General features: G+C 64.2%; 1 protein-coding gene across 4 annotated transcripts in view; it reads left to right on the top strand.

Moving 5' to 3' along the window:
* The window catches only part of DLGAP2 (DLG associated protein 2), a 175,937-nt gene that overhangs the window by 75,480 nt on the left and 76,594 nt on the right, over positions 1-23,863 (top strand). For 2 of the 4 annotated variants that reach the window (XM_045821431.1, XM_045821432.1), the window contains exons 4-5: positions 9,367-9,501; positions 23,597-23,629. In XM_045821431.1, coding sequence (XP_045677387.1) covers positions 9,367-9,501; positions 23,597-23,629 — 168 coding nt within the window. Of the gene's footprint in view, positions 1-8,824; positions 8,951-9,366; positions 9,502-23,596; positions 23,630-23,863 lie in introns of those variants that run through there. The other 2 variants (XM_045821430.1, XM_045821433.1) reach the window with 2 other exon arrangements.

Here is a 23,863-nt window from a genome sequence, read left to right as displayed (position 1 = left end):
CTCCGCACCCGCCACTCTGCCGCCTGGTGGGCGGGGTCTGGGGTGGCGCTTGGGCGTGGCCGGGCCACGGGGACCTTCTAACCCCGGTCTGGAAGTGGGCTTCCTCCTCCTCATTTACGTCCCCCCCTCCCCGTGGCCGCCCCCCGCAGTGGACGTCCAGGTGCAGCGGGAGGTGGAGTCACTGCAGCTCCGTTCTCCACCTGAGCAGCGGGTGCAGGGCTGACCGTGCTCACCGGGGGCACCGCTGGGACCGCAGGGTTCCGCCATCCCGGCCTCTCCCTGGTCTCGGGGGTCAGTGTCACCCGTCCGGGCCGCCCCGGCCCTCCTTCCCGCAGGCTGAGTGGGAGACCCCAGGTTCCCGAAGCAGACCGTGGCTGGCCCTCTGTGCACGCAGGTCAGTGGCCCCACTGCAGGCTCGTCCACCAGGCGGGTCTTGTTGTGAGAATGGACGCCCCCGGTGCCCTGTGCTGACGGGGTTGGCGCGGCCCTGCCCTGCCCAGCGGCTGTGAGGACGTCAGCACTTTTCTGCGGGCGCCTGGCATTCACCCCAGCAGCCTCCTCCCGGGATGCTGGCAGCTGCACCTGCACCGTCCTCCTGCTGCATGGCCAGGAGCAGCAGGGCCTTGCTAGCTGTGTGGGGTGGGAGCGGGTACTTTGCAGATGTGCTGGGAAGTGAGAGATTTGTACTGGTTTCCAGGCCAGGGAGTGCTGCTCTCGTTAACGCCGGAGAACGTGGTCTAACGAGGGGGAGGAGAGGGGCCGGGGGAACCCTGGGGTGGGCGACCCTGATGGCCAGGGGCCGGTGGGCTGCGGCCCAGCAGCTCGAGCAGCAGGACCTCGGCCAGGGGTGGCGAGCTTGTCCTGCGGGAGCTGAGCCCGCGCAGCTGAAGGCCGAGGGAGCGACGGCGGGCACTGCAACTTCCCGCCCCAGGACGGCTCCTCCCCGCCCGCCGGCAGAGCGGCGCTGGCTGTTGGGCCGTCCGCGGGAACCCGGCACGGACAGGGCAGTGTGGGTGGCAAGACCGAGTGCTGCCGTCGCGGAGAGAAAGATCATTTTGTTTTGTTCTGGGTAAAAAAATCCTTCAAGTGAGTTTGTCTGTTTTTCTGCTGAGGCTTGAATTCCTCAGTCCGTCACAGCATCCCGTCTTCCGCGGTGTCTTGTTTCCATGGCGACTCCAGTGAGCGGCAGCTGCGGCCTCTGGCTCCTCGCCGTGGCAGCTCCACCGGGTTCGTCCGAATGCGCGGCGTTCTGTGCGCCCTCCCCGCCCCCCCCAGTGCGTGGTGAGCTCCGGCGGCCTGGCGTGGTCCGGTCCGGTCCGGTCCGCCCGGCGCTGAGCGTGTCTCCCGGTTTCCGTCGCTGCTTCGCGTGGGTTTCCGTGTGGCCCTCTGGGGGGACGGGCTGACTCAGGAGGCAGGAGGAGCGGAGTCCAGCCGCAGACGCCGCGGAGCGGTGGGCTCTGAGCGCCAGGCGCCCACCCCAGGGATGCCGTGCTGGGGGTCTGCGGACCGGACCGGGACCCCCGCTGGCGTCGGCCACCACGTCCCTTCCGTGCTGGCCTGGCGCCTCGGCCCCGGCCTGTGTGCTTCTTCCCTCTCCCCGGCTGGGGGTCCTGGTCTCCGGGGAGCGTTCTGGACGCTGCCGCCTCCCCGGAGCGTGGCCGCCTGCCTGAGCTCTGCGCTCGGCCCGCGCGCGCGGCACCAGCTTAGTTCAGGGGGCGTCTCGTGCGCGTGACGTGGCCTCGCTGCCTTGTCTGAGCGTGTGCGACCGGGCGCGGTGGCCGCGGAGCGGTGGTGTGCGTGCACCTCGAGGAGAGCCGGGTGCCGGCCCGGCCCTGCCTGTGGGTGCCCCTCGCCTGTGCCTCGGCCCAGGCGGCCAGGTCAGCACGCCAGAGGCGTGTCCACCTGGGACAGGTGTTTCCTGGCCAGCCCCGCAGGGGCTGACGTGCATTTCAGAAACTACTGTTGTTGTGACATTTGGGAGAGACCCTTTCTTCGAAGGCGAAAAGGAAGAAGTAACCCAGACTCTCCGTGCCGCTCACGTCCTGGCACTGAGCCGTCTAACGCTCTTCCCACGTGCCTGGGAGTGTCTGCTGGGTCTGACCTTTCCCTTTGGAATTCGTAGGAACTGCTGTGAGCCCTCCCAGGCGCTCCTGGGAGTGCGTGTTTTTCCGTTCGCAGCTTGGAAGCCCCCTCGGGAACAAAGGCACGAGGAATGTCCAGCTGCTCTGCGGCGGTCTCAACGCTGGGTCCCCTCGGCTGGGGTGCGGACGGACGGACGGACGGACGGGCACAGAATGAGCCACGTTGGACGGAGAACAGGAACCCCCGGCCCAGACACTCGGCTGTGCTGTGCTTCGGGTCAGAGGTCGGGGTCACTGCCGCCCAGACAAGTAAATGAGGGTCTTCGGCCGTCAGTGCTGACGAGGTGGTCCTCCTTGGCAACACGCTCGTTTCTGGCAGAACCATGTTCTTGGACGACATGAAGATGAGTTCCTGCAAAAGCAGGGAGCTGAACTAGGCGGCCACGACTCCCTGCGTGTTGTTGGTGGAAGTGACGGAGAGAAACGTGTGTTCACATGTAACTCCCAAATCCTTTTTTTTTTAAACTCTTGAACGGGATGTTGAGTGGCACCTAATGCGCCCTCAGCTCCTGGAGTGCGCTTGAGTGGAGCACGCTTACCCGGAGCGGCGCTGGGTCCAGGTCGGTCAGACCCCGGCTGTGGACCGAGCCCGTCCCGCCCGGCCCGCGGGGGGCCGTGGGTGGGGAAGGGGCTGCGTGCGGCCCCCCGGCCCTGAGACCCGCGGCGTGTGTGTGACCGCCGGGCAGCCGCTGCTGTCCCCGCGTCAGACTCTCCTCCGGCCGGCGTCCCGGTGTCGGAAAGTGGCGCCTGCGTCAGCCGCACCGCGGAGAGCGGGGCGGTTCAGGGCAAGCAGTCGGAAGCAGGGTTTGGATCCGCTGACGGGAAAGACTCTGTTTCATTAAAAACTTTGATTGTGACCCTTACGGCCAAAGAGCCTCCCGGCGAAACGGCTCCATCGCTGTTCACTTTGATTCGATGGAGACCTGCCGTTTTCCCCAGCGCAGCCGTTGAAGTGTCCCCTCCCCAGGGTTCCCGTGCCTCCGCGCGGAGAGCTCTCTTGGGTTCCCTTTACAGCTTTCGTCTGGCTGCTGGCCGCACAGAGTGAGAGTGTGGGCGGGCGGAGGAGACGCACAGCGGGGCGCTGCTGGGCCGCAACGAGAGGAGTGGCATCTGGCCGCCTGTCACGGCGCGAGGGGACCCGGGGCCTGCTGAGGGAGAGGCGTGGGGCAGAGGGAGGGGACGGCCTCGCCCTCACTGACACGTGGGGCCTGGGACAGCCCCTGGGCGCCCAGGGGCAGACGGCCGCGCGTGCTCACCGGGGGCCGGGGCCGGGGAACGCGGAGATGCCCGTCAAGGGGCAGCTTTGCAGCTGAGAGACAGACGACTCCGGGGGTCGGACGTGCAGCGTGGGCTGGAGCCAGCGATGCCGTGGCGTGTGCTGGACACGCACCGAGGGGAGAGATGTTCTGTGCGAGCAACACGCCACGTGAACGTGACTCCATGTGCGCGCCCCCCCCCCCCAGGTCAAGCAGCTTCCTTTCCTCTTCTCATCGGCTTCCAACGTGCTCCACAAGCTGAACTTTATCAAATGCATTTCCCACAAAAAGGGTCACGTGACTTTCCTGTATCCTTTTTGCCTGGTGCATGTTCATGTTTGAGCGATGAACCGCACCTACACCCATGAAGCAAACAGGGTGTTTTGGGCTGTTTATCCGTTGGAAATGTTGCCTGGTGTTGGCTGATACTTGGCTTAGTACTTTTGCATGTACGCTTACGACAGATTGCCTAATCTCTTTTTAAAATCTCTTTGGTTTGGAATTAACGTTAATCCAACCTCAAAACAAATTGAGGAGTGTTCTTTTTTTCTCTGCTCTAAAGAGTTCATGTAATTAGTATTATTTAGTCTCTAAAACATTGGAAGTGATTCTGAGGAAGCCATCTGCCTCTGGTGATTCTTTTATGAAAAGATCTACAATTCCAGATTTGGTTTCTTTCCTAGATGTAGGATTGTTGATCATTTTTATTTCTTCTTGTAGCAGTTATACGTTGTGTTTGTCGAGGGAATTTTTGCATTTCGATTAACTGAGGAGTCTGTGACGTGAAGCTGCTGTTCACCCAGCCCTTTAAAAACTTCTGACGCCTGTGGACTCTGACGAATTTTCTTTTTCCATTTCCGACTGCTCTGAGAGCTGCTCAGTTTCACTTCTTAATCAACGTTAATAGGGGCTTATGAATGTTATTAGTCTTCAAAGAAAACCAATTTTTTGGTGGTTGATTTTTCTCAACACCGTTTTTTTTTTTTCTGTTGAACTACTTTCTGCTTTTACCTCGATTATTCTCCACTTGGTTTCTACATTCTGTTTCGCTCTGACTTCCTGTGACGTGGCCGTACGTCCCTCATCGGTGGTCTCTGACGCCCATAGGCTGCAGGTGTTTCCTAGGTCTCGTCTTGGCAACCCTTCCCTGAACTTCCTTTGCAAGGTGCCTCCTTGTTTTCATTCCACTTCTCCCCTGACAAGGGATTCTTGGAAGTAGTGTGTTCCTGAACTGTGAGTTACTCGGCCATTTCCTAGTTACCTGTTTGGTTCCTGAGCACAGGTTCCGCGCCGTCGTGTCAGGGGGTGGGGGCTCCCTCTGATGTCCTCAGCCATTGGGGGCCTCTCGGGTTCTGGGCTCTGCACCACCGGCAGCTCGAGGCCGCGGGTCCTCTCCTCCTTGTCCTTCAAACGCTTGCTGTCGTTTTCTGATGGCTCTGTCAAATCGATCTAGATTTCCTCATCGTCTCTGAGCGGCTTGTCAGTTTGTGCCTCCTAAACTCTGAAGTAACACAGTGGCGTGTAAATTCAGCTCCTTCCGCGTTCCTGGAAAACGCATCCCTTCGTCGTCAGGAACCCCCGCCCCCGGGATTTGCGGCCCCACAGTCCGCACTGTCTGCCCGCGCATCTGCCAGCCCTCTCCGAGTGCGTGCAGCAGAGCGGGTCTCCTCGCACCGCTCACGGCCGCCTTCGCCGCTCTGGTCTGCGGCCGCGCCCGCACACGCGTGCTGCGGCGTCTGTCCCGGCCGGGCTGCCTCTGTGGGAGGTCGTCCGCCGGTGCAGGCAGGTCGGCTCGGCCGCCGCCCCCCCGTCCTGTCTGTCCTCCTCCTCCTTGCCTTCTGCTGTGGGAGCCGCGGTTCATTTTGGTTCTCCGTCCCCTCCTCCCAACTCCCGCAGACCTGTGGCAGCTCCTGCAGCTTCCGTCAGGACCCTCACAGCCGCCGACGGGACGGAGTATTCGTTCGGTGTTTGCAGAACACGTGACGACCTCTCACTCGCCTCCTGCTCACGTGAGCCCGTGTCACGGCTTCAAGTCCTGCCCGTGTCCGTGAGCCCGGGACGGCGGTCCCCCCCCACCAGCCCCCCATTGTTGCCGCAGCTGGTAACTCGCATCCACCCCCCACCCCGTGTGCTCCCCTCCCCTCCCCGCTCCTCGTCCTGCGTCTGTCTGGGAGCCCCCCTCCTCCCCGGAGACGTGCCGGGTTCGGGGGCTCTGGCTCCTGCGTGCGGCTGTGGGGGCTGCACGCTGCTGCCTCACGTTCTGTTTGCCTGGGAACACCACGTCTCCCTCTTCCTCTTCCAGAATGTTCTCTCAGGGCAGGGGCTGGTGGGCTGCTGGCTTTCCCCTTCCGCCTCCCTGCCTGGGGCGCCCCCTGATGTCCGGTCGTCTCAGGTTCGCCCCGTTGCCCCTGACGCCTCTGCGCGGCCCTGTGCGGGGGAGGGGGGCTGGAGAAGCTCTGCCCGGGGAGGGCTGTGCCCTCAGCCCAGGAGGAGGCTGGGGCTCGCCTCCCTGTCCGGAGACCCCAGGCGGGTGCACGGCCGGGGCCAGGGGCCTGGCTGTCAGGGGGAGGGCGGTGGAGCTGCCAACGTGCAGCGTCCGCAGAAGCGGAGGGAGGGGGGTCGGGTGGGGAGTGGGGGGTCGTGGTCGACTCGGACGGGGTACAGCGTGTTACTGGGAGGGTGCTGCGGGCGCCACGGTTTTCGCAGCTTAAAAATGACACACACATGACACCGTAGGTAAGGGGACTGAAAGGAAACGTAAAACCGACAGTAGAGATGAAATAAACCCCCCGAAATGGGTAACGTTACTTTCTGAGGTAATCATCTGTCAACCTGACATGATTCCTCCTGGTTTCCTCGATGTTTGCACGCGCGTGTGTAACGCACACACGTGCACACACGCACGCCTGCGGCAGGTGGCACGTCCTCCCTCCGGCCTGTGCCCTGCTTCCTGCACCCGACACCCCGCGGCTAACGCTCCGCGTCTCTCTGCTGTTTCTGGACTCATCGCAGGAGCAGACCGGCTTGTCTCGCACGATGGATGGGTTTTTGTTTATTTAAACTGTATCTGCACGATCCAACGCTTAGGTTCTAGTTTTTATTGTTTTTGTTTTATTGCTTTTTAGAGACAAAGGGGGAGGAACAGAGAGAAAGGGACACCAGCTGGTTGTCTCCCACACGCGCCCCAACCAGGAACCGAGTCCGCCACCTGGGCTCATGCCCCGATCGGGAATCGAACCCACGACCTTTCCGTTTGCGGGACGATGCCCAACCCACCGGGCCACCCGGCCAGGGCAGGCTGCTCTAGTTTTTAAAACCTACTGTTACTGCAGTGGCTGTAAGCCTCTTTTTACACAAACCTTTGTCTTCATTTCTGGGCATTTCGTTAGAATAAATGAGCAGAGGTAAAATTATAAGTCAGATGTTACGAAGTTTCCGGGATCATGATGGGTCACCGTTCATTTCTGATCTTCCCCGAATCGAAGGCTCACGTGGGCGTCTCGTGTCCGCCTGCCTGCAGCCCGTTGTTTCGGGGAGGGGGCAGGGGGGGCGCCGTGTGTGTTCCGACGTTTGCTGGCCGTTTCCGCTTCTTCCGAGCATTCTATGTGCAGACCTGCGTTCACTCTGCCACGGGAGCGCTCGTGACTTTATTTCTTAAGGAGTCTTCGTCTGGTATCGACACTGCCGTTTCTGGTGTTCTCGAGGTCTGTTTCCAGTTGGACTTGGGTCTTTTTCTTCTGTAGGAGCTGTTTCCAACGCCTGTGAGTTGTGTGTGGCCAGGCTGGGCTGGGCCGACGTCCGGCCCCTCCCCTGGCTGGTGTGGGGGGGGACCGCAGCTTCCCTTGGGAGCCCTGTCTCAGGCGGGGGTGGGGGCCGGGGAGTGCTCTCTCCGCCGTTTCCCGGGCCAGAGTGGCACGTCTGGGGCGGGGGTGGGCGAGAGTCGGAGAGTCTGAACGTCTGCTCACACACGGGGCAGCGTCTCCTGCGTCCTTCCCCCGGACACCGCCGTTTCAGTGACGTGTGGGATGCAGAGCAGTGAGTGAGGTGGTGGCCAATCAAACAGAGCCTGCGGGGGCCCCCGGAGCGGGGAGGGTGGACGCCTGCCACGCAGGACAGAGCAGCGTCCCCCCCAGGGGTGCACGTGCCCGGGGTGCTCGTGCCCGGGGCTGCCCCGAGCCCGGCGGAGCAAGCCCAGGCCACGGCGGCTCCGGCTGCGTCCCCCGAGACGGCCAGCCCCCGCTCTCCGCTTGCTTTTGAAACGACATCTCCAGCGGGTCAGCCCCTTTCCAGCCGTGGCAGCCTGCCCACTCAGACGCTCTCCTTGGCCGTGCATTCGGCTTTTACAAACACTCGAGCCGTTTAAGGGAACTTAGAGTGAGACGCGCCTCCTTGACTCATTATTAAGCTGCTTTTACAGAAAGGGGGTGGTTTGCTGTGGACGGCGTCGTGTGTGGGAAACGCCTTCTCCCTCCAGGTTGTCCCCACGCCGCTGCCCCGGCGTCTGCGGGGAGGGGCCCCCGCGCTCAGGCCCCTCGCGGACAGGCAGGCAGGCAGACGGTCGGTGGTCAGTCCTGACTCACAGCACGTCCAGGGAATCGCCACCTCCCTACGGAGGGAGAAGGAGGCTTCTGGTGCGGCTGCGTCCCAGTCAGAGCCCGTCCGTCCCCGGAGTGGTGAGCACCGCTTGGTCGCGCTGTGGACAGGCAGGTGCCGGTGTCCTCCCCATCACGGACTGTCAGCCCGGGTGCTGGCCACTGCCGCTCTCACGGGCGTGGACTGCGACCCAGACCCTCCCTCCGCCTCAGGGTCCCGAAGGCTGTCGTGACGGCTGACGGACCTCCTTCCCGTGGAACTCGCCCACCTGGTTTTCTTCTCCTTTCCTGCTTCAGCGTGAACCGACCGGGCGACAGTGGGTGCAAGCCGGGAGCCGGGCGTCCTGTAGCGTGGTCGAACGAGGACCCGTCCGTCCCCTCGAGGGCCAGCCTGGAGCTGCCGGGCTGATCGCGTGGTCTCGGCACCGGCCGCTCTGCTCGGGGTGCCCGTCTGCGGCCACCCTTGTCCAGGAACAGCGCGGTGTGGTTCAGACCCATCTCGGTGACTCAGGGTCCCCGGGAAACGTGGATCCCGCCGGCGTGTGTCCAGTGGGCGCTGGGGTCCACCCTCCGTTCTCCCCGGCCCCGAGGGGGCGGGGCTGACGCGGGGCAGGGTGTGGCGTGCAGGGTGCCTGGCGCTGACCTGACCCACTCACGTCGGGCAGTGGCCACCGCGGGTCCGTCCTCACCGGCATCGGCCGCACGGTCGCTCGTGAGAGCCTCTGGCGTCTCCCTCGGCACAGCGGCCCTGGGGCGCCCCTCGTCCTAGGTTCCAGTTTTTAAAGATGCCAAGGAAGCAGAAGAAAGGAAAAAGGAAAGAAACCAGCCAGGGAGCAACAACGAGAAATTAAAAAAAAAACGTGGCTAATGGAGTATTTTAGTCAGTTTCTTTTTCTGATGAACTTTCTTTGCTTTCCTGTGGAACAAGAGCCGTTTTACATGCAAGTGACTTGCATTCAAAGTGAGTCACACCTGCCACTTTGATCGGTTGGAGTGTAAGGACGTGAGAACAAATGACGACGCCCCGGAGCTCTGTCGTGGGCAAACGTGCCTCTGGCGGGTGTCGCTCGCGCTGCCTGGGGGCGGGGGGGGGCGGGGGGGGTTGGTGGGCTGTGTCCCCGATGAGGACGGCGGCTGCAGGCTGAGCCCTCTGCCGCCGTTCCCTTGGCCGTGCCTTTCACACTGGGCGTGAGTTTCTGCGATTTCCGGGCCCCAACCCTGGACTCCGGGCTGTGCCGACCCCGTGCGGGTGCAGGCCCCCGTCCTGCGGCCCCGGATGGACAGACAGACGGACGCACCTGCGTGTGCTGCCTGGCGCGCAGTGGGGGGCGGGGTCCCTTCTGCCGTCTTCAGAACCGATTCCCTTTCTTTCTTCAGTGGGAACGGCCCGTCGTGCTTCGGCCTCGGGGACCCCGCGCCGTGGAATCGCACCCGTCGTTGCCGTTGTTCGGAAATGTCTGGCTGAGCGGAAGCCCGACCTTCAGTCCTGGCGCTGCGACCTTGGTGTTTCAGGTTTGGATGCGGGCCGCTGTGTGAGCAAGTCCGTGGCGGGTGGTGGGTGACGTGGGTCCGTGGACCCGGCGGCGCCGGAGGCACCGGCCCGATCGCTCGTCCTGCCCGCCTTGGGCACCGGTCGGCCGCGGGGAGGCCGGGATGACCGCCCGCCTCGCCGTCAGGGCCGTGTCCACCACCACCGCCCGCGTCCGGTCGGCCTCAGGGCTGATCCGGAGTTCCCGCTGTGCTCTGCTGCTGATCCCGTCAGAGCCCCGGGGGCCCTCGGTGCAGAGCCGGGTGACACCCCCGGGCCAGCGCGTCACAGGCTCTCGCCGGGAGTTCGCCCTGAATCCCTGCCTCCCTGGCACAGTCCTCCCTTCACCTCCTGTCAGTTTTCTCTCCATTTGCTTCATTCCCTGAGGCTTCCAGGGGGTGACGCCCCCCCCAAAGGGCTGTGTGCTCTCCCACAGGGAGAGCCAACCCTGGAGACCCGGTGGGGCTGGTCTGCCCCAGGGGGTGGGGGGCGGGGCCTGGGGCGGGGGCAGGGGGCACACCACGCAGCACCCCGGGTGTGAGCCGGGGAGCAGGGTGGGCTGAACACCTGTGACCGCAGCACCTACCCCTGTGGCGCCTGTGCTGTTCTCCGTCTGGAGGCGTCTCTGTGGAGGAGACCGGGGTCTTCCTCTGTCTGTCCGTCTGTCCGTCCCCCGAGAGCCCCCCATGCCACGTTGCTCCGGAAACTGGTCTCCCCCATCCCACGAGCTTGGAAGGCCTGCGGCTCGGTCTCTGTGTCGTGCAGCAGGGACGGGCAGGGCAGGCATCCTCGGTGTGTTCAGGGCAAACTCGCCGACCTCCCTCAGCCGTCCAAGTGGCGTCCAGTATGAGGGAGGAAGGACAGCAGCGGAGTGTCCTCGAGACGCCGCCCCCGGGGGCCCTTGGCTGTAAGCTCGTCGACGGCCTCTCCTAGTCTTGGGGGAGATTTGGGTCCTTGGCATGACCCCCAGTCTCTCCGCCCTCAGGGCCCCATGCCCCCTGGGCAGGGCACCTCAGCTCCGGTCTGACACCTGGGGGGCCTCCCCGAGCCTGCCCCGCAGAGTCCCCGGGGGCCAGTGTGTCCCCTGCCCAGCTGGCACCCGCTGGCCTGTCAGACGGGTCCCAGACAGCTGCCCGTGTGTGTGTGCGTGTGTGTGTGCGCGTGAGCATGCGTGTGTATGACCTGTGTGTGCGTGAGCGTGTGCACGCCCCGTCCCCCTCCAGCCCCGTTTGTTCCCGGCCCTGGGCATCTCCTGGAGGTCCCACCTCGCTGGCTCTGGGAGGCTCAGGGCGTCGGGTCCCAGGGGCGGCCGGGCTCCCCCAGGGGCAGACGGCGAGGGAGGGGCCGCCTCCCAGCGCCCGTGGTCTCTCAGCGGCCTCGGGACATTCCTCCCGAACTCGGGCGGCAGAGCTTTCCAAGAAGCTTCCGTGGCAGGAGGGCACTGAAGGCAGCGATCGCGGGCGCAGTGTGGGCAGGTTGCTAGGCAACCGCGGTGCGGGGCGGCCGGTGGCAGCATCTGCGGCAGATGCGGCAGCCGGCACAGACCCGGCCCGACAGCCGGGAGGCAGCTGGCTCTGTCCCCAAACCCCACGGGGCCCCGGGGGCGGCCAGCAGGACGTCCGGCTGGGGATTAATTTCCCGGCTGGAGCAGCGGCACATGATGCCCTGCTTCCCACTCAGGAGTGTCCTGGTGTCCGCTGTGTTCCCTGCCCTTCAGAGACGCACAGACCAGGGCCCGCGGGACAGGCCGTGGTGGCCCCATGGGGGACGGCTGGACTTGGCCGGTTTCCCTACGTGGCCCACAGCCACGGAGCGCTCAGGCCTGGAGAGCCGGCACCACGGCCCCCGAGCCACGTCAGCGTGGCAGGGGGCTCAGCCAGCACCCTCCGGGGCTCGGGCAGACGTGAACGTAAGCGTGTTGGTGGTGAACTCGAGTGTCGGGCACCCTTGTTCTTAATGTGACTCATTTGTTGTGCATTTACAAAATTCAGTTTTGGGGACTGGCTGTGCTCAACGCCAGCTCGTAAGCTGCTGAGAATTGGAGGCAGCTCCCTGGCCCAGGTGCGGCCTTGGCAGCGGCACACCTGCATGGCTCCCTCCGGCCCTCACCCACCCGGACGGACGGCCGGTCTCGGTCCCTGAAATCCAGGCGCCGGCGGGTCCTTGAGGTGACACTGCTGCTGTGTGTGTGACGGGCGGGAGGCCTGGCGGAACCCCCCCGGCCGCTGACTTCCTCTGCGTTCACGTGGTGTCGTCAGAGCTGAGAATCCACACATCAGCTCCCTTTTGGGTCCAGGAGGGTGCAGTAGACATGGTCCTGCAGAACCAGATCGACCTCCTGGTTCTGAACAAGCCCGTGTGTCTGTGTCCTGCGACCACAGTTTTCAACGTCCTCACGCGGGGATGTTCGCCGACTTTGGAGGGGGAGGAAGCAGGGGAGAGGGGAAGAGAGACAGTCGGCTGGGCGGCTCCTGCGGGCGCCCCGGGCGGGGGTCCAACCTGCCACCTTTGCGTGCGTGGGGCGGCGCCCCATCCCGAGAAGCCGCCCGGCCAAGGGGCCGTCGTGTTTTTAAAACACGGGTCCAGTTCCAATTCCTGTGTTGGTAGGTACTTGCACAGATTTGAAATGCTTTTATGAAAGTAGTGTAGTTTTTTTACTCCACAGTAAAACTACTTGGTGTCTGTAACACACCTTTCAGGGTGTTCCCAGCGGCTGCAAGAGTACAACAAAAAGCATCCAACATACACAAGCAGCTGTGTGGGAGCGGTTATGTGAGCGGTCATACATGGGCAGCTGTGTGGGAGCGGTCATGTGAGTGGTCATACACGAGCAGCTGTGTGGGAGTGGTCACACATGAGCAGCTATGTGAGCGGTCATACATGATCAGCTATGTGGGAGCGGTCACACATGAGCGGTCACACATGAGCAGCTATGTGGGAGCAGTTATGTGAGCAGTCACACATGAGCAGCTAGGTGTCGTTTCCTCCCGGCGCGGCCGAGGGTCGCCCCCGGGCAGGTGGGTGCACCTCCGGCTCTAGAGGGCGGCTGCCGCGGGCTCTGGGTGTGCGAGGAGCGGCGGCGAGTGAGCCGCCGCGTCCACACTCGCAGCCTCTGCTGGGGTCCGGGGCACACCCGCATGCCCTGCCTGTCCCCAGCAGGGGGCGCAGCGGCGACCGCCACGTCCGACCTCGCCGTTCTGGGCAGGCGTGTGAGAGGACGCATCACCTCCGTCGCCTGCGGCCCCCGACTCCCCGTGGCTCAGTGAGACGGTCTCCCTCCCGTGCAGGCGGCCCGCGGCGTCGGGCCACCCCGTTCCCGGATTCAGAACTGGTTTCGGGGCCTGAGCGGGGTCCTGTCACTAGCGAGGCAGAGCTGTGTTCCGAGGCCCCCCGGGTCCCCCCCGCCACCCTGGGTTCCCTGGCTCTGTAACCGCTGCCCGGCAGGTCGGGCCCCTGGTGCAGACTCTCCCGGGGGCGGAGACCCGTGGAAACGTGAGATTTTGCTGGATTTGGACGGGCGCGGAGGAGACAGGGAGGCTTCGGAAGTTCCGTGACCGGGGCACTTCTGTGGTCGCGAGTGCACACGTAACCGCTCCACGGAAATGCCGTGGGGGGGTGCAGGGGTCAGAGACCGTGGCCTGGTGAGTGGGCGTCGCTGGAGGGGCCCACGGGGGCCGGGCTGTGGGACGAGCGAGCACCCGGGGCCGTCGGTGGCCCGTGGGTGCGCTGGGGGGCCCTCCTGGGTGACCTGCCCAGCCTGGGGGTCTCGGTGCAGAGTCCTGTTTGTCCTCCTGCCATCAGCGGCCCCAGCCGCGGGCCGCCCCTCGGAGCCCCCGCTCGGAGCTTGTGGGGCCCCTCAGCGCCTCCTCGCTCAAGGACGGTCACTCGTCACTCGCAGCTGCTCGCGGTGATTCATGGCGTCTCCGTCCCCACCGGGCGGACGCTCGTTCATCACCACCCCTCCGCCGGCCGCCGCTCCCGTGGGGACCGCGTGGCTGGGACGGTCGGCTCGTCCTCGGTCCGCCCTGCCGCGGCCTTCAGCCACCCCCTCCCGCGGCCGTGAGCGCCCGGAACAATCCTTGACCTTGGGACCTGCGTCCTCTCTGAGACACGGGAACTCGGGAGCTGGGCAGGCTGATGGGCGCAGCGGCTATTTCTGTGACCCGTCTCCAGGCTGTGCGGGACGGGGCTTCGGGCGGCCCGGACCTGCTGCTGCTGATTTGTTTCCTGCTCGCGCTGCTTTTTCTGGCCCTCGAAGGGCGATCGGCTGTGGGCTCCAGCAGCGAATAGATGCTCCCCCGCAGACCCCTTCCCGGCCTCCCCTCCCCAGCGAGCAGGGACGGCGAGTGAGAGCCTGGGCGCCCTCCGCCTCGGGCGTGGGGCCTGCGAGGACCGGCAGCGGCCACAGCTGCTTCTCCGAGTGCGCACGCCGGCCCCCGCACCCCGGAAGGCCTTCCTCCCTCCCCCCACCCCCCAGGGCCCTGCTCTGCCGGCCCCCTCAGCCTCCTCGGAGGGGGGGTCAGAGTCCCAGCTCCACCTGTGGGGGGGCATGTCCCCCCACGGGGCTCCGGAGGAGGGGTGGAGGAGATGGTTTCTGACGTGTCTCCTGGTCTTAGACAGTTGGTGCACTTTTCAAGGGAAGACTTTATGTTTACAGCAGCGTTGGATTCACCGCAAAACTGAGGGGAACGCACAGAGATTTCCCACATATGCCCCCCCCCCCAGGCACAGCCTCCCCCGCATCAGTGTCCCCACCTGGTGGGACAGTTGTCACAACTGACGAACCTGCACTGACACGTCAGCGTCACCAGCGTCCTTGGGTGACATCCGGTCACCCTGGGTGCTGCACATTCTGTGGGTTTGGGCAAATGCACAAGGACATGTGTCCACCATCACAGCGTCTCACAGAGCAGACTCGCTGCCCCAGACCCTCTGGGCTCCCCTGTGCACCCCTCCCCCCACCCCCATGAGAACCCCCGATCTGTCCCCGTCCCCACAGTCTCGCCTTCTCCGGGACGTCCCGGGGCTGGGCTCACACTGAAAGCGTGTGGCCTTTCCAGACCGGCTCCTTCACTCGGTCACACGCGTGTCAGGTTCCCCCACGTCTCTCCCCGGCTCCAGAGCTGCCCTGTTCTCAGTGCCGACACCGTCCCGCTGTCTGGAGGGACCGCGGTTTGTCTGTCCGGCACCCACTGACGGACGTCTGGTTGTGTCCGAGCTGCGACCGCTCCGGGTGCAGCTGCTGCGCACACCCGTGTGGGTTTCCGGGCTCCCCGACTCCCTGGAGTCGCGTCCGACAGTGTGGGTGCTGATCGAGGCCCAGAGCAGGGCCAGTTCCGTGAGAGACCCCAGACCGTCCCCGGGCGGCTGCCCGGCTGCGTCCCACCAGCGGGGCGTGCGTGGTGAGGTCCCTGCCGGTCCACGCCCTCCCAGCCCAGGGTGTGCGATGCGTTTCTGGTTCTCGGCGCTGCGTCCCTGGGAGCCGGGGCTGCCCAGCCGCCCGATTCCTGGGCACCGGGCCCCGTGAGTGGCCGGGCTCCGGGCTGGCCCTCAGGGGGCCTGGTCTGTCCCGTAGTGAAGAGCAGGGGGAGAGGCACCTCCCGCCCTCCCCCTCCTGATGTGTCACCCAGTGTCGCCGAAGGGCCCCCGGCGCTCTCTGCGCTGAGGCGCAGAACTTGGGTCTGTTGAGAGCGAGCGTTGCTGAGCTCCTCCCTTCCTGCGGACTCAGGCCCCAGGCTGGCCTCAGAGGAGCGGCGTTGGGAGGACGGGCCGGGTGACACAGGGCGCTCCTCTTCCTCCTGCCCGACAGGCGGCCCTCCAGCCAGGGCGTTGACTCGTATCTGAGTCGGCCCAAAGCCACGCAGAAGCCTGCAGCGCAGTGAACATGCATGTTGCATGTTAGACATCGCAGGGGCCGTGTTGCGGCGACCGCCCGCAGTCTCAAGGCTCCGGGGCCCCGCGTGACAGCCCCACGAGTGACCCCAAGTGACCCCGGGCGGTCCGGCCGTTTTCTCACAAATGAGACGGGGTGGACTGTGTGTCCAACGGCTACAAGAACACGCAGACTCGCCGGAGCTTTGTCTCAGTGACGAGTCTCGTGGAAGTCGGGGGCCACTCTCCTCCGGGCACCGTCACCCTGTCAGGGGAGGAAGGGACGGGACTCCGGCTGCACCAGCTCTGGGCGGGGAGAGCGCCTGGACGCGCCGCTTCGGCTCCGAAGACAGAACTCGACGCACCCGCCGTCCTCACCTGCCGTCCTCACCCACGTATAAACACACTATGGCCTGAGTTAGGCAAAAGTGTGCCATCAGGGAGGGCTGCCTGGAGGTGGTGACTTAGATCTGGGTTTCCAAGGACAGTTGGCTGCAGCTGGTGACCTACCTGATGGCATTTGCCTTAAGAAACTTTCTTACACCCTTATTTTTCCCGCATCATTTTGTCAAGACTTACCTTCATCCTGTAGCAGGGGATTCGATTGGTTTAAGGCTCTTAAAATTGCAACATTCGGGAAGAATGACCACACGCGTGGTATCGACTCTTTTCTCCCAGAGTTCTCACGTCTGTTAATCCACGGAACCCCTTACCTGAAACAGCGTGAAGTCTGAGTGTTCCTCGTCGAGATGGTAACCGTTTCCTGTGAGGTGTGCTGCTTGTTGGTGCGTCGTTGTTGCTCTCAGGACGGAGACACTTTTCCCTGGACCCCTCACCCGCCGGCGAGGGGAGCTCGGGAACGACGGCACGGCGGGTGTCTGGCGCCCGGGAGCACGTCGGCACCCGCACAGGCGGCGCGCCACGAGCCCACGAGGCCGAGGGAACGCAGTCGCTGCTCTTGCTGCTATCGAGACTTCCTAATTAGCCTTGGATTACAAATAATATTCTCTCGCGAACCGCAAACCATCTGCTGCTGTTGCTGCTGCCCACTTGTCGCTCAGGCTCGCGGACGTCGTCAGGAAGAGCAAAGCGGAGTGAAACCTGCAGCCGCCGCCACCCCCGCCACCGCCGCCCGGGAAGGACCTGAGGCTCCGGCAACACACGGGCGGGCGGGGGAGGGGGGGAGCCACTCGTTCCCTCGGTGCGGGAAGGGGAAGGAAAACCACACCGTCTCCTGGGAATGAGGATGGAGAGTCTGTGGGTGGCAGGGAGTTCACGTCCGAGGAACCGCCCTGAGAGGCGCAGTCCCTGGCGGGAGGACAGAGACGGGCAGGACCCTGTGAGCAGCCCGCGTGCCTGCGCCCGGGGGACCTGCTCCCGGTGGCAGCGGCCTGGCTGCCTGCGGCGTGGCTTCGTCCCGCAGGCCCGCCTCCGTGTCTTGTGCGAGGCGTCCCCTCCGCTCTGCTCTCTCTAAAGGGCGTGCGTGGTCTGTGGCGTCTTGGGGGGGGGGCTGGCGTGGGCACAGCCACGCTGGACGAGGGTGCAGGTGTTCCGGGAAGACGTCCGGGTCCCCAGATGCCGCGCAGGGGCCGCGAGCCGCCATGTCTCTGCCTCCAGAGAGACGCGTCGTGTGAATTGGGCTTCCGTTCCGATTGTTGTGGAGCCACCGATACGTTAAAAAATAAACTCCTCCCTAAGTGGCACCTCGTCACCCGATGGTCCCCACTCACGATTGGACCAAACCATCCCATCTCCCCCCCACCAAGCTCGCACTGCCCTGAATCGGGTGTAAAGTGGACGGTGCGGAGCACACAGTAGGGACATAACTGGGGCGACTTCCCCGTTGTACTGTCCCCGCTGAAGCAAACGGCCCCCGGGGTGAGCAGGGGCCCTGCCGGCACAGGCTCCGAGCACGGCTTCCCGCTGAGACAGGAGGAGAGGCTGCCCGCGTCCAACCAGCAGCTCCGCCCTCAGGGTGTGCGGGGGGGTGATGGCGGAGACAAGGACTCGAGCGCTTGGGGAGGGCGACGCTCCTCCTTCCTCTGCAAGACGACGAACTTGGAGCTGTCGATGGAAGAGGCATCGCGCGGGAGGGGCTGCCTGAGCAAAAGTGGCCGGAACTGCTGCTGGGCTTTGCTTCCTCCTGTGTGCCAGCCTCGCGGGGGGCGGGGGGGGGGAGAAATCCAACCTAAAACAGTGTTCGCAGACGGTCTCCCTGGCAGGCTGACGGCGTTCACAAGTGCGATTCGGTGAAACCCGTGCGGGGCTCCAGCCGGGACGGCGGCGGTAGCAGCCCGTCTGCCGGACTCCCCAGACTCCCCAGGGGAGCAAGGACAGGGAGCTTGCCCCCAGAAGTCCAGGAGGAACAGGGACCGAAGGAGGGGAACGTCTCCTGGGGCCCCAGCTGCAGGGTGCGCGCTCCGGTGCGCAGCGCGGGCGTCGGACAGACGAGCAGCCGCAGGGGCCGTCCTTGCCGACAGGAACACGCAGGCCGTCTCCTCAACCCCGCGGCCTCGTCCTCAGCCCCGGCGGCTCCTTTTGTCTGTGTCCCCTAAACACGAACCGCCAGGCAGGCCGGTCTGAGCCGACCAGTCACCCCAGTGGTGCTTCCGGGGCCGGTGGTGCAGGGACCAGCGGGGGCGGGGGGTGACCGGCAGGGTGATGAGGACGCTCACAGCCCCAGGGAATCCGCGCACAAAACGACGGGTAATAAAAACTCGTGCCTCTTCCCCTGCACTGACCTGGCACCCGCAGCGGCACCCTTACGATGGGGCAGGAAGGCGCAGCGGGAAGGTGAGCAGGGCACTGTCCGCCCCACGAGGTCCCTCAGCCCCGCTCGTGTGTGCAAGGGCCACGGCCACGGCCACGAGCCACGCTTCCCGGCCGAGCCCACCACCCAGAGCGGAGCCAGCGGCAGGCAGACACGAGCCGACGAACAGCGACTGAATTAGCAGCTACTCACACGCAGGTTCGTTTTCAAAGGCCTTCCCCGTTCCGGGTTTTATTTCCCATTTTACCCTCGAAACAACTCTGTGCATGCTTAGAGCAGAAATGAATGAAATAGGGAATACAGAAAATAAAAGTATCCATGAAACCAAAACCTGATTTAAAAAAAAAATCAACCAGATTGTCAAGCCTTTAGCTCGCCGCTAAAGGAAAGAACAGGGAGGAATCCACTTACTGAACTTCAGAAGGAAAGGAGGGACTGGACTTCTGATCTCAGAGCCGTAAGGAGAACTGCACTTGGCACTCTGAGGTTGCATGAGGGACTCTTCCGGTTCAACAACAGGAATCACAACTTATTTAAAGGTGGACACAGGGCTTCAGTAGACACCTTCCCAAAGATGCACAGACGCCCGGCGAGCACCTGGGGAGGCGTTCGCTGTCACGGGACGCCTGGGAAATGCAAGGCCAGACCCTGAGAGCTGGCACGCCGCCCCCACCCCCCGTCCGGGGCGACTGCGTTTAAAGACCAGGGACTGGACAGCTGGGGACTGGCGGGTGTTGCTACGGACGGGGACAAATTGAAATCCTCCTGCATCGCCGTTGGCAACGCCAGACGGCTTCGTCGTGATGGGAAACACTTTGTCCACACACACACACAATCAAATTAGCGTCTGAACCAGAAATTCCACTCCTGCGTCTGAACCCGTAAGAATGAAAGGGACGAACGGCCCAGAGGTTCACGGCCGGACACACGGACAAACGCGCTCTGCCGCACGCGTGCGAGGGACTGTCTGCAGCCGTGACGCGGACGAGGAAGGGATGTTTGCTGCTGAGTGACAACGCCGGGCACGGAAGTCGGCCCCTTGTGCGGCGCCACCTACACGGCGTTTCCCGCACCGGGAAGTCCGTGCACACAAGGAGGTTCCCGTGACGAAGGGGACAGGCCGGGGGGATGTGGGGGGGCAGCATCCCAGCAGCAGGGGTTTGCTCTGGGCGGGACAGAATGTTCCGGAACCAGACGGCGGTGGCGGCTGCACAGCACTGTGAGTGTGTTCGGGGCCTCTTGGTCTGCACTTAAAACGGCTTCTTCTCCACTGTGCGGACTTGACCTCGATTGGGAAGCAGGTTAAGGGCCTGCGGGGGCAGCGTGAGCCAGCACGTTAGGCAGCTTACCTGACGGACAAGCGCCCGGACGGACAAGCCTGCTGACGCCGACTCAAGACGCAGGAGCTCTGAGCGGGTGTGTGAGGAGGAGCGAGGGTATACCGACGGGAAGGAGGAACGACCCACAAAGCCACCCTGGGCCGGCAGCTCCCGGGTGAGCTCCCCCAAACCCTGGAGAAGAGTGGACGCCAGCCCCTCACACACCCATTCTCCCGAGGTCGGAGGGGGAGGGGGCCGCCCGCCCTCGCTGACCCAGCGCTGCTCCGGTCTCAGCCCCGTGGCCCTGGCGTCGCAGGAAGACAGGCTGCGGACCGGGGTCCCTTGGGAAGGCGGCCCCAGAGCCCCTCCACCTGCACGAGGGGGCTGGGTCCCTCGGCCAGGTCAGCTGGGGCCCCTCCAGGAACTCGAGGCCGGCCTGACCTCGGACGGCCGACCCAGGCAGCGCACCCCCCAGTGGAACAAAAGGGCGGAAACGGCAGGAGCAGCTCCGCGGGGGCAGAGAAAGGACACGACCAAGTTCAATGCCGTCTCAGTGAGAACACCCAACACAGTAGGCGGGGGGGAGGGAGGGGCACAGACCCTCGACCTGCTAACAGGACTCGGGGACGGCTCCGTGGGGGGGGGGGGGTTGCCCTGGCCGCCGCTCGCCCTTCATGGACTCCACCCTGACGGGAGTTCCAGCTGGGCCCTCGGGCAGGAAGACAGAGCCAGACGGCGCCTGTTTCCAGGCGACCCGCAGCCGTCTGGGAAGCCCTAAGGAGCCCACTAAGGCGCTTGGGAAGAATGACTGAGCTCTGCGAGGCCGAGGGACATAAAACCAATAGACAGAAACGGGTTGCGTTTAACTACCGGCCAGTGAGCAACCCAGCAATGAAACAGGTCACCGGGGACACACAGACATGCGCACTCTGAAAACCGTCCAATTCCGTGGCAGGAACCGCGAGAACACGGGGTGCAAGGGGCTCGCCCCGTGTCTGCGGGCGCGATGGCGGCATCCCCGGGGAGACCGCGGGGGCGACAAACCAGCAGCCCCGGCCGAGTCCCGGCCATCTCTCTCCTCGGAAACCGACGCGCTGCCCCCGCCCCCGAGACACGCGCAGGACCCGAGGCAGGCGGGACGGTCGCCACGGCCTCGCACAGGAAGAGTTCGTGCCGTGGCAACTTTTCAGACAGGAAGCGCGTTTGATTTCAACCTGCACAAAAACCATGTCAATGCAGGGAAAGGGATGGATTCTGGAGGCACTCCCAGAGGCCAGGTCCCCACCCCACCCCACCTCCCAGTCTGGCGCCGCCGAAACCGGGGATGGGGGGGACCCTCGCTCCCCAGCGTACACAGACAGCCCAGCTGTCCCGCCTGCCGCTCCCACGGCCGCTCCAGCCGGCCCTCCCGTGGCTGCGGCAGGACAACCCGCGTCCAGTAGGGGCTCTATCTCCACTTCACAGATTTCCTCGTGGTGGGCTGACCTCGGGGCCGGGGTCTGCCGGGAGAGATGGGCTGCTAGGCCTCGCTTTGACTGACGTTTCAGCATAATTTGGTAAAACGGGATTTAATTTGTTTGCAGATAAGCTCACCTAAAGGGACCATCGCAAGAACAGAAATCCCCTAGCTTACACAAACAACAGAAATTAATTAACGCGGAAGCACTAATTAGTTCATCCAGTTGGCTGGCGGAGCTCGGGGTCCGGGGGGACTGAGCCGGGGCCGGGCATGTGGGCGAGTTGGCGGGCGTGGGGTTCCGAGGGAGGGGCTGTTCCCACGGACTCCCGACAGTGGAGGTGATGGGGCAGGGAGGGGGCGGTTAGGGGCCGCAGAGCCACCTGGGCCCCCTGGGACCTAGAGAGGAGCCGGAGCAGAAGAGAAGACACCGAGACCCGGGTCCCTGGGCGGTAGAGCGCGTCTGTAAGACAGGCGGTAGCTGTGCTCCGACCTCGGCTGCTCCTTGTAAGACGCTCCCTCCCTCCGGCAGGCGGGCTCCGTCCAGGGCTCGGCCGTCTCCGTTCAGCCACCTCTGGTTTCGGGACGGTGGCTTCTCGCTGGGAGTCTGGCCGGCAGCTGCCCTGGGGCCAGGGAGAGCCTGCAGTCTCTGGTAGAAAAGGTCTGGTGGCCTCGGAGCGCCGTCTGCTCTGGGGTTTCGGCCTCCACCGTCCACGCAGGCGGCTGCAGCCCGACAGACCCTGCTGTTCCCTGGGCGGGTCCCGGGTTCCGCCCCTCCCCCACCCCCGGGGCAGGCGTGCAGGGCCAGATCCCACACTTGTGTCTTCTGGGCTGGGGCCCCTCCCACAGGCACATCCGTGTGCCCCCTGCAGCCAGACGCAGCGGACGGGCGGGGGGTGGGGGCTTTACCTTCAGTGGAGGTGACAGGCGGGACCCTTCCAACCCCCCCAGAGTGGGGCCCACCCCACCGCCACAGACCTGCGGGCGGGCTGCAAATTTCCGGTCCCTCAGCCCTGGCCTCTCCCCACCCACCACGAGACCCCCTGCCGGAGGGATGGCCGACACCGGCTGCTCCGCAGACACCAGCGTGGGCCCCGAATAAGATCCCCCCAATCTCAGCTGCTGCCACAGAGGTCGGTTTCCCCGAGGTGCCCCCAGGGTAACTCCCCACCCCACCTGGCATGCCCCCTCGCCGGCCTGTGGTCCACCCTGCCTCGGACGGACGAGTGTCTTCGCCCCGGTGCTTCTGTGAGAACCTGCCGTCCACCGAGACTGCGCCCAGGGGCCCTGTCTCCCGCGAGCCCTCAGCTGCCACGGGCGGAAGTGTGTGCTCGCAGCTTCAGAGGCGGTGCAGAGGGCCGGCGGCTCCGACCTGGCTTCTCCTTCTCCACGGCCCGAGTCCCCCTGCCCTCCCCACATGCCGACGTCCTTGTCCCCTCTGCGGAGCCCGGGGGGGGTGGGCCACGTGCCCCCGAGGTTACTCAGGGAGGGAGGAGTGGCCGACCGAGTCTCCCCCCGGCGAGTCTGAGTCCTGCCCAGGGAGGGCGCGGGCCATAGCGCCCTGCGCGTGTGACTCTGGTGTGAGTGTGGCGCCGTTTCTCGCGTGAGCGTGGTGCCATGACCCCAAATCGGCCCCGTCCACTCGGCAGGGCCTGGTGCCAGGCTGGCCGCTGATCGAGGACTCGGGCGACGCAGCTGGTTTTTGTGTCTTTCCTGAAACGTGAAGTTACACTTTTGCTTGCTATCGTTTGTGCTTGAAAGGAGACATAGCAAACTTGTCTTCAAAGGAAGGTTTGCACGTTGAACTTGATATAATAGACCACTTTGGTTTCAGCAAAGAAGTTTGTGTGTTGAGCCATACACGGGTATGATAATGTATTTATGAGGGGGGACCCCAAAATCCCAGAACTTATTTATAAAAGCTCTGTATTTACTTTTACATGTTTAAACTTCAGGCGCCTTCAAAGTACTCTCATCTGATGCGGTACACCCATCAAGACACTTTTTCCACTGATCAGAACAGTTTTTGACCTTGCAGATTTTTATGCCTTTTAGTGGTTCTGCCGCTTTTTGTTTTACCTCTGACACATCAGCAGAACGTTTCCCTCTGAGGACTGTTGTCATCAGAGGAAACAAAACAGCCCTCTCCGGATGAGATCAGGTGACTAGGAAGGTGGGGTTGGGGGTCCGGCCATTTTTGCCCAGAAACTGCTGACCACTCAGCGCGGTGTGGGCAGGTGTGCTCGTAAATCACCCGACGTGAAACAGGCGAACGCGCTGAGTCTTAAAAAACATTCACTGGGCAGAGTGCAGCCTCTCACAACAACACCAGCTGGCGCACTGATCCAGGTGGGTCCCTAGAACACCCACCCAGCGGGGCAGCCTGTCCTACAGGGGCCCGCCCTCCGGGAGATGACCCCATTTTTGGGGGGTCTCCTCCCCGTGCTGTGTGCACATGATCTGACAGACAGAGATCGTTATTCTAAGAAAGCGTAACGTCAAAAACGTTTGCCCGGGGGGTGTTTGTAACTCAGCTCGGGTGCGAGGTGGGAACCGGCTTCCTGGCCGAGTCTCGAGCCCCCTCTGAGCTGCGTGCGCGGGGGCTGTGGACGCACGAGCCGGACAGGCGCCCGAGTAACGCCTCTCTCTGCCTCTCTCCACAGAGTCGCAGTGCACACTGTGCGGGGAGCCGGAAGGTGAGTGTGGGCCTGACCCTCGGGGGGGGCGCGGGGCCCGGGGCGGCGCACACGCGTGGGGCGTGATGGAGGGTGGGCAGTGTGCTGGGGCAGAGCGTGGCTGCTCTCGTGTGGTGCCAGGAGGGCTGGCTGGTTTCGCACGCACACACACGCACACACACACACACACACACGTGTCCTGGCCGTGAGGACGTCAGCGGGGGTCCGGCGAGCCTTGCTCGGGCGAGGTGACCT

The sequence above is a fragment of the Phyllostomus hastatus genome, unplaced genomic scaffold, assembly GCF_019186645.2.
Source record: "Phyllostomus hastatus isolate PE091 unplaced genomic scaffold, TTU_PhHast_1.1 phas_scaffold_46, whole genome shotgun sequence".
NCBI classification, from domain to species: Eukaryota; Metazoa; Chordata; class Mammalia; order Chiroptera; family Phyllostomidae; genus Phyllostomus; species Phyllostomus hastatus.
The sequence above is the reverse complement of the archived record's forward strand: the minus strand, read 5'-3'. Positions and strand labels throughout refer to the sequence as shown.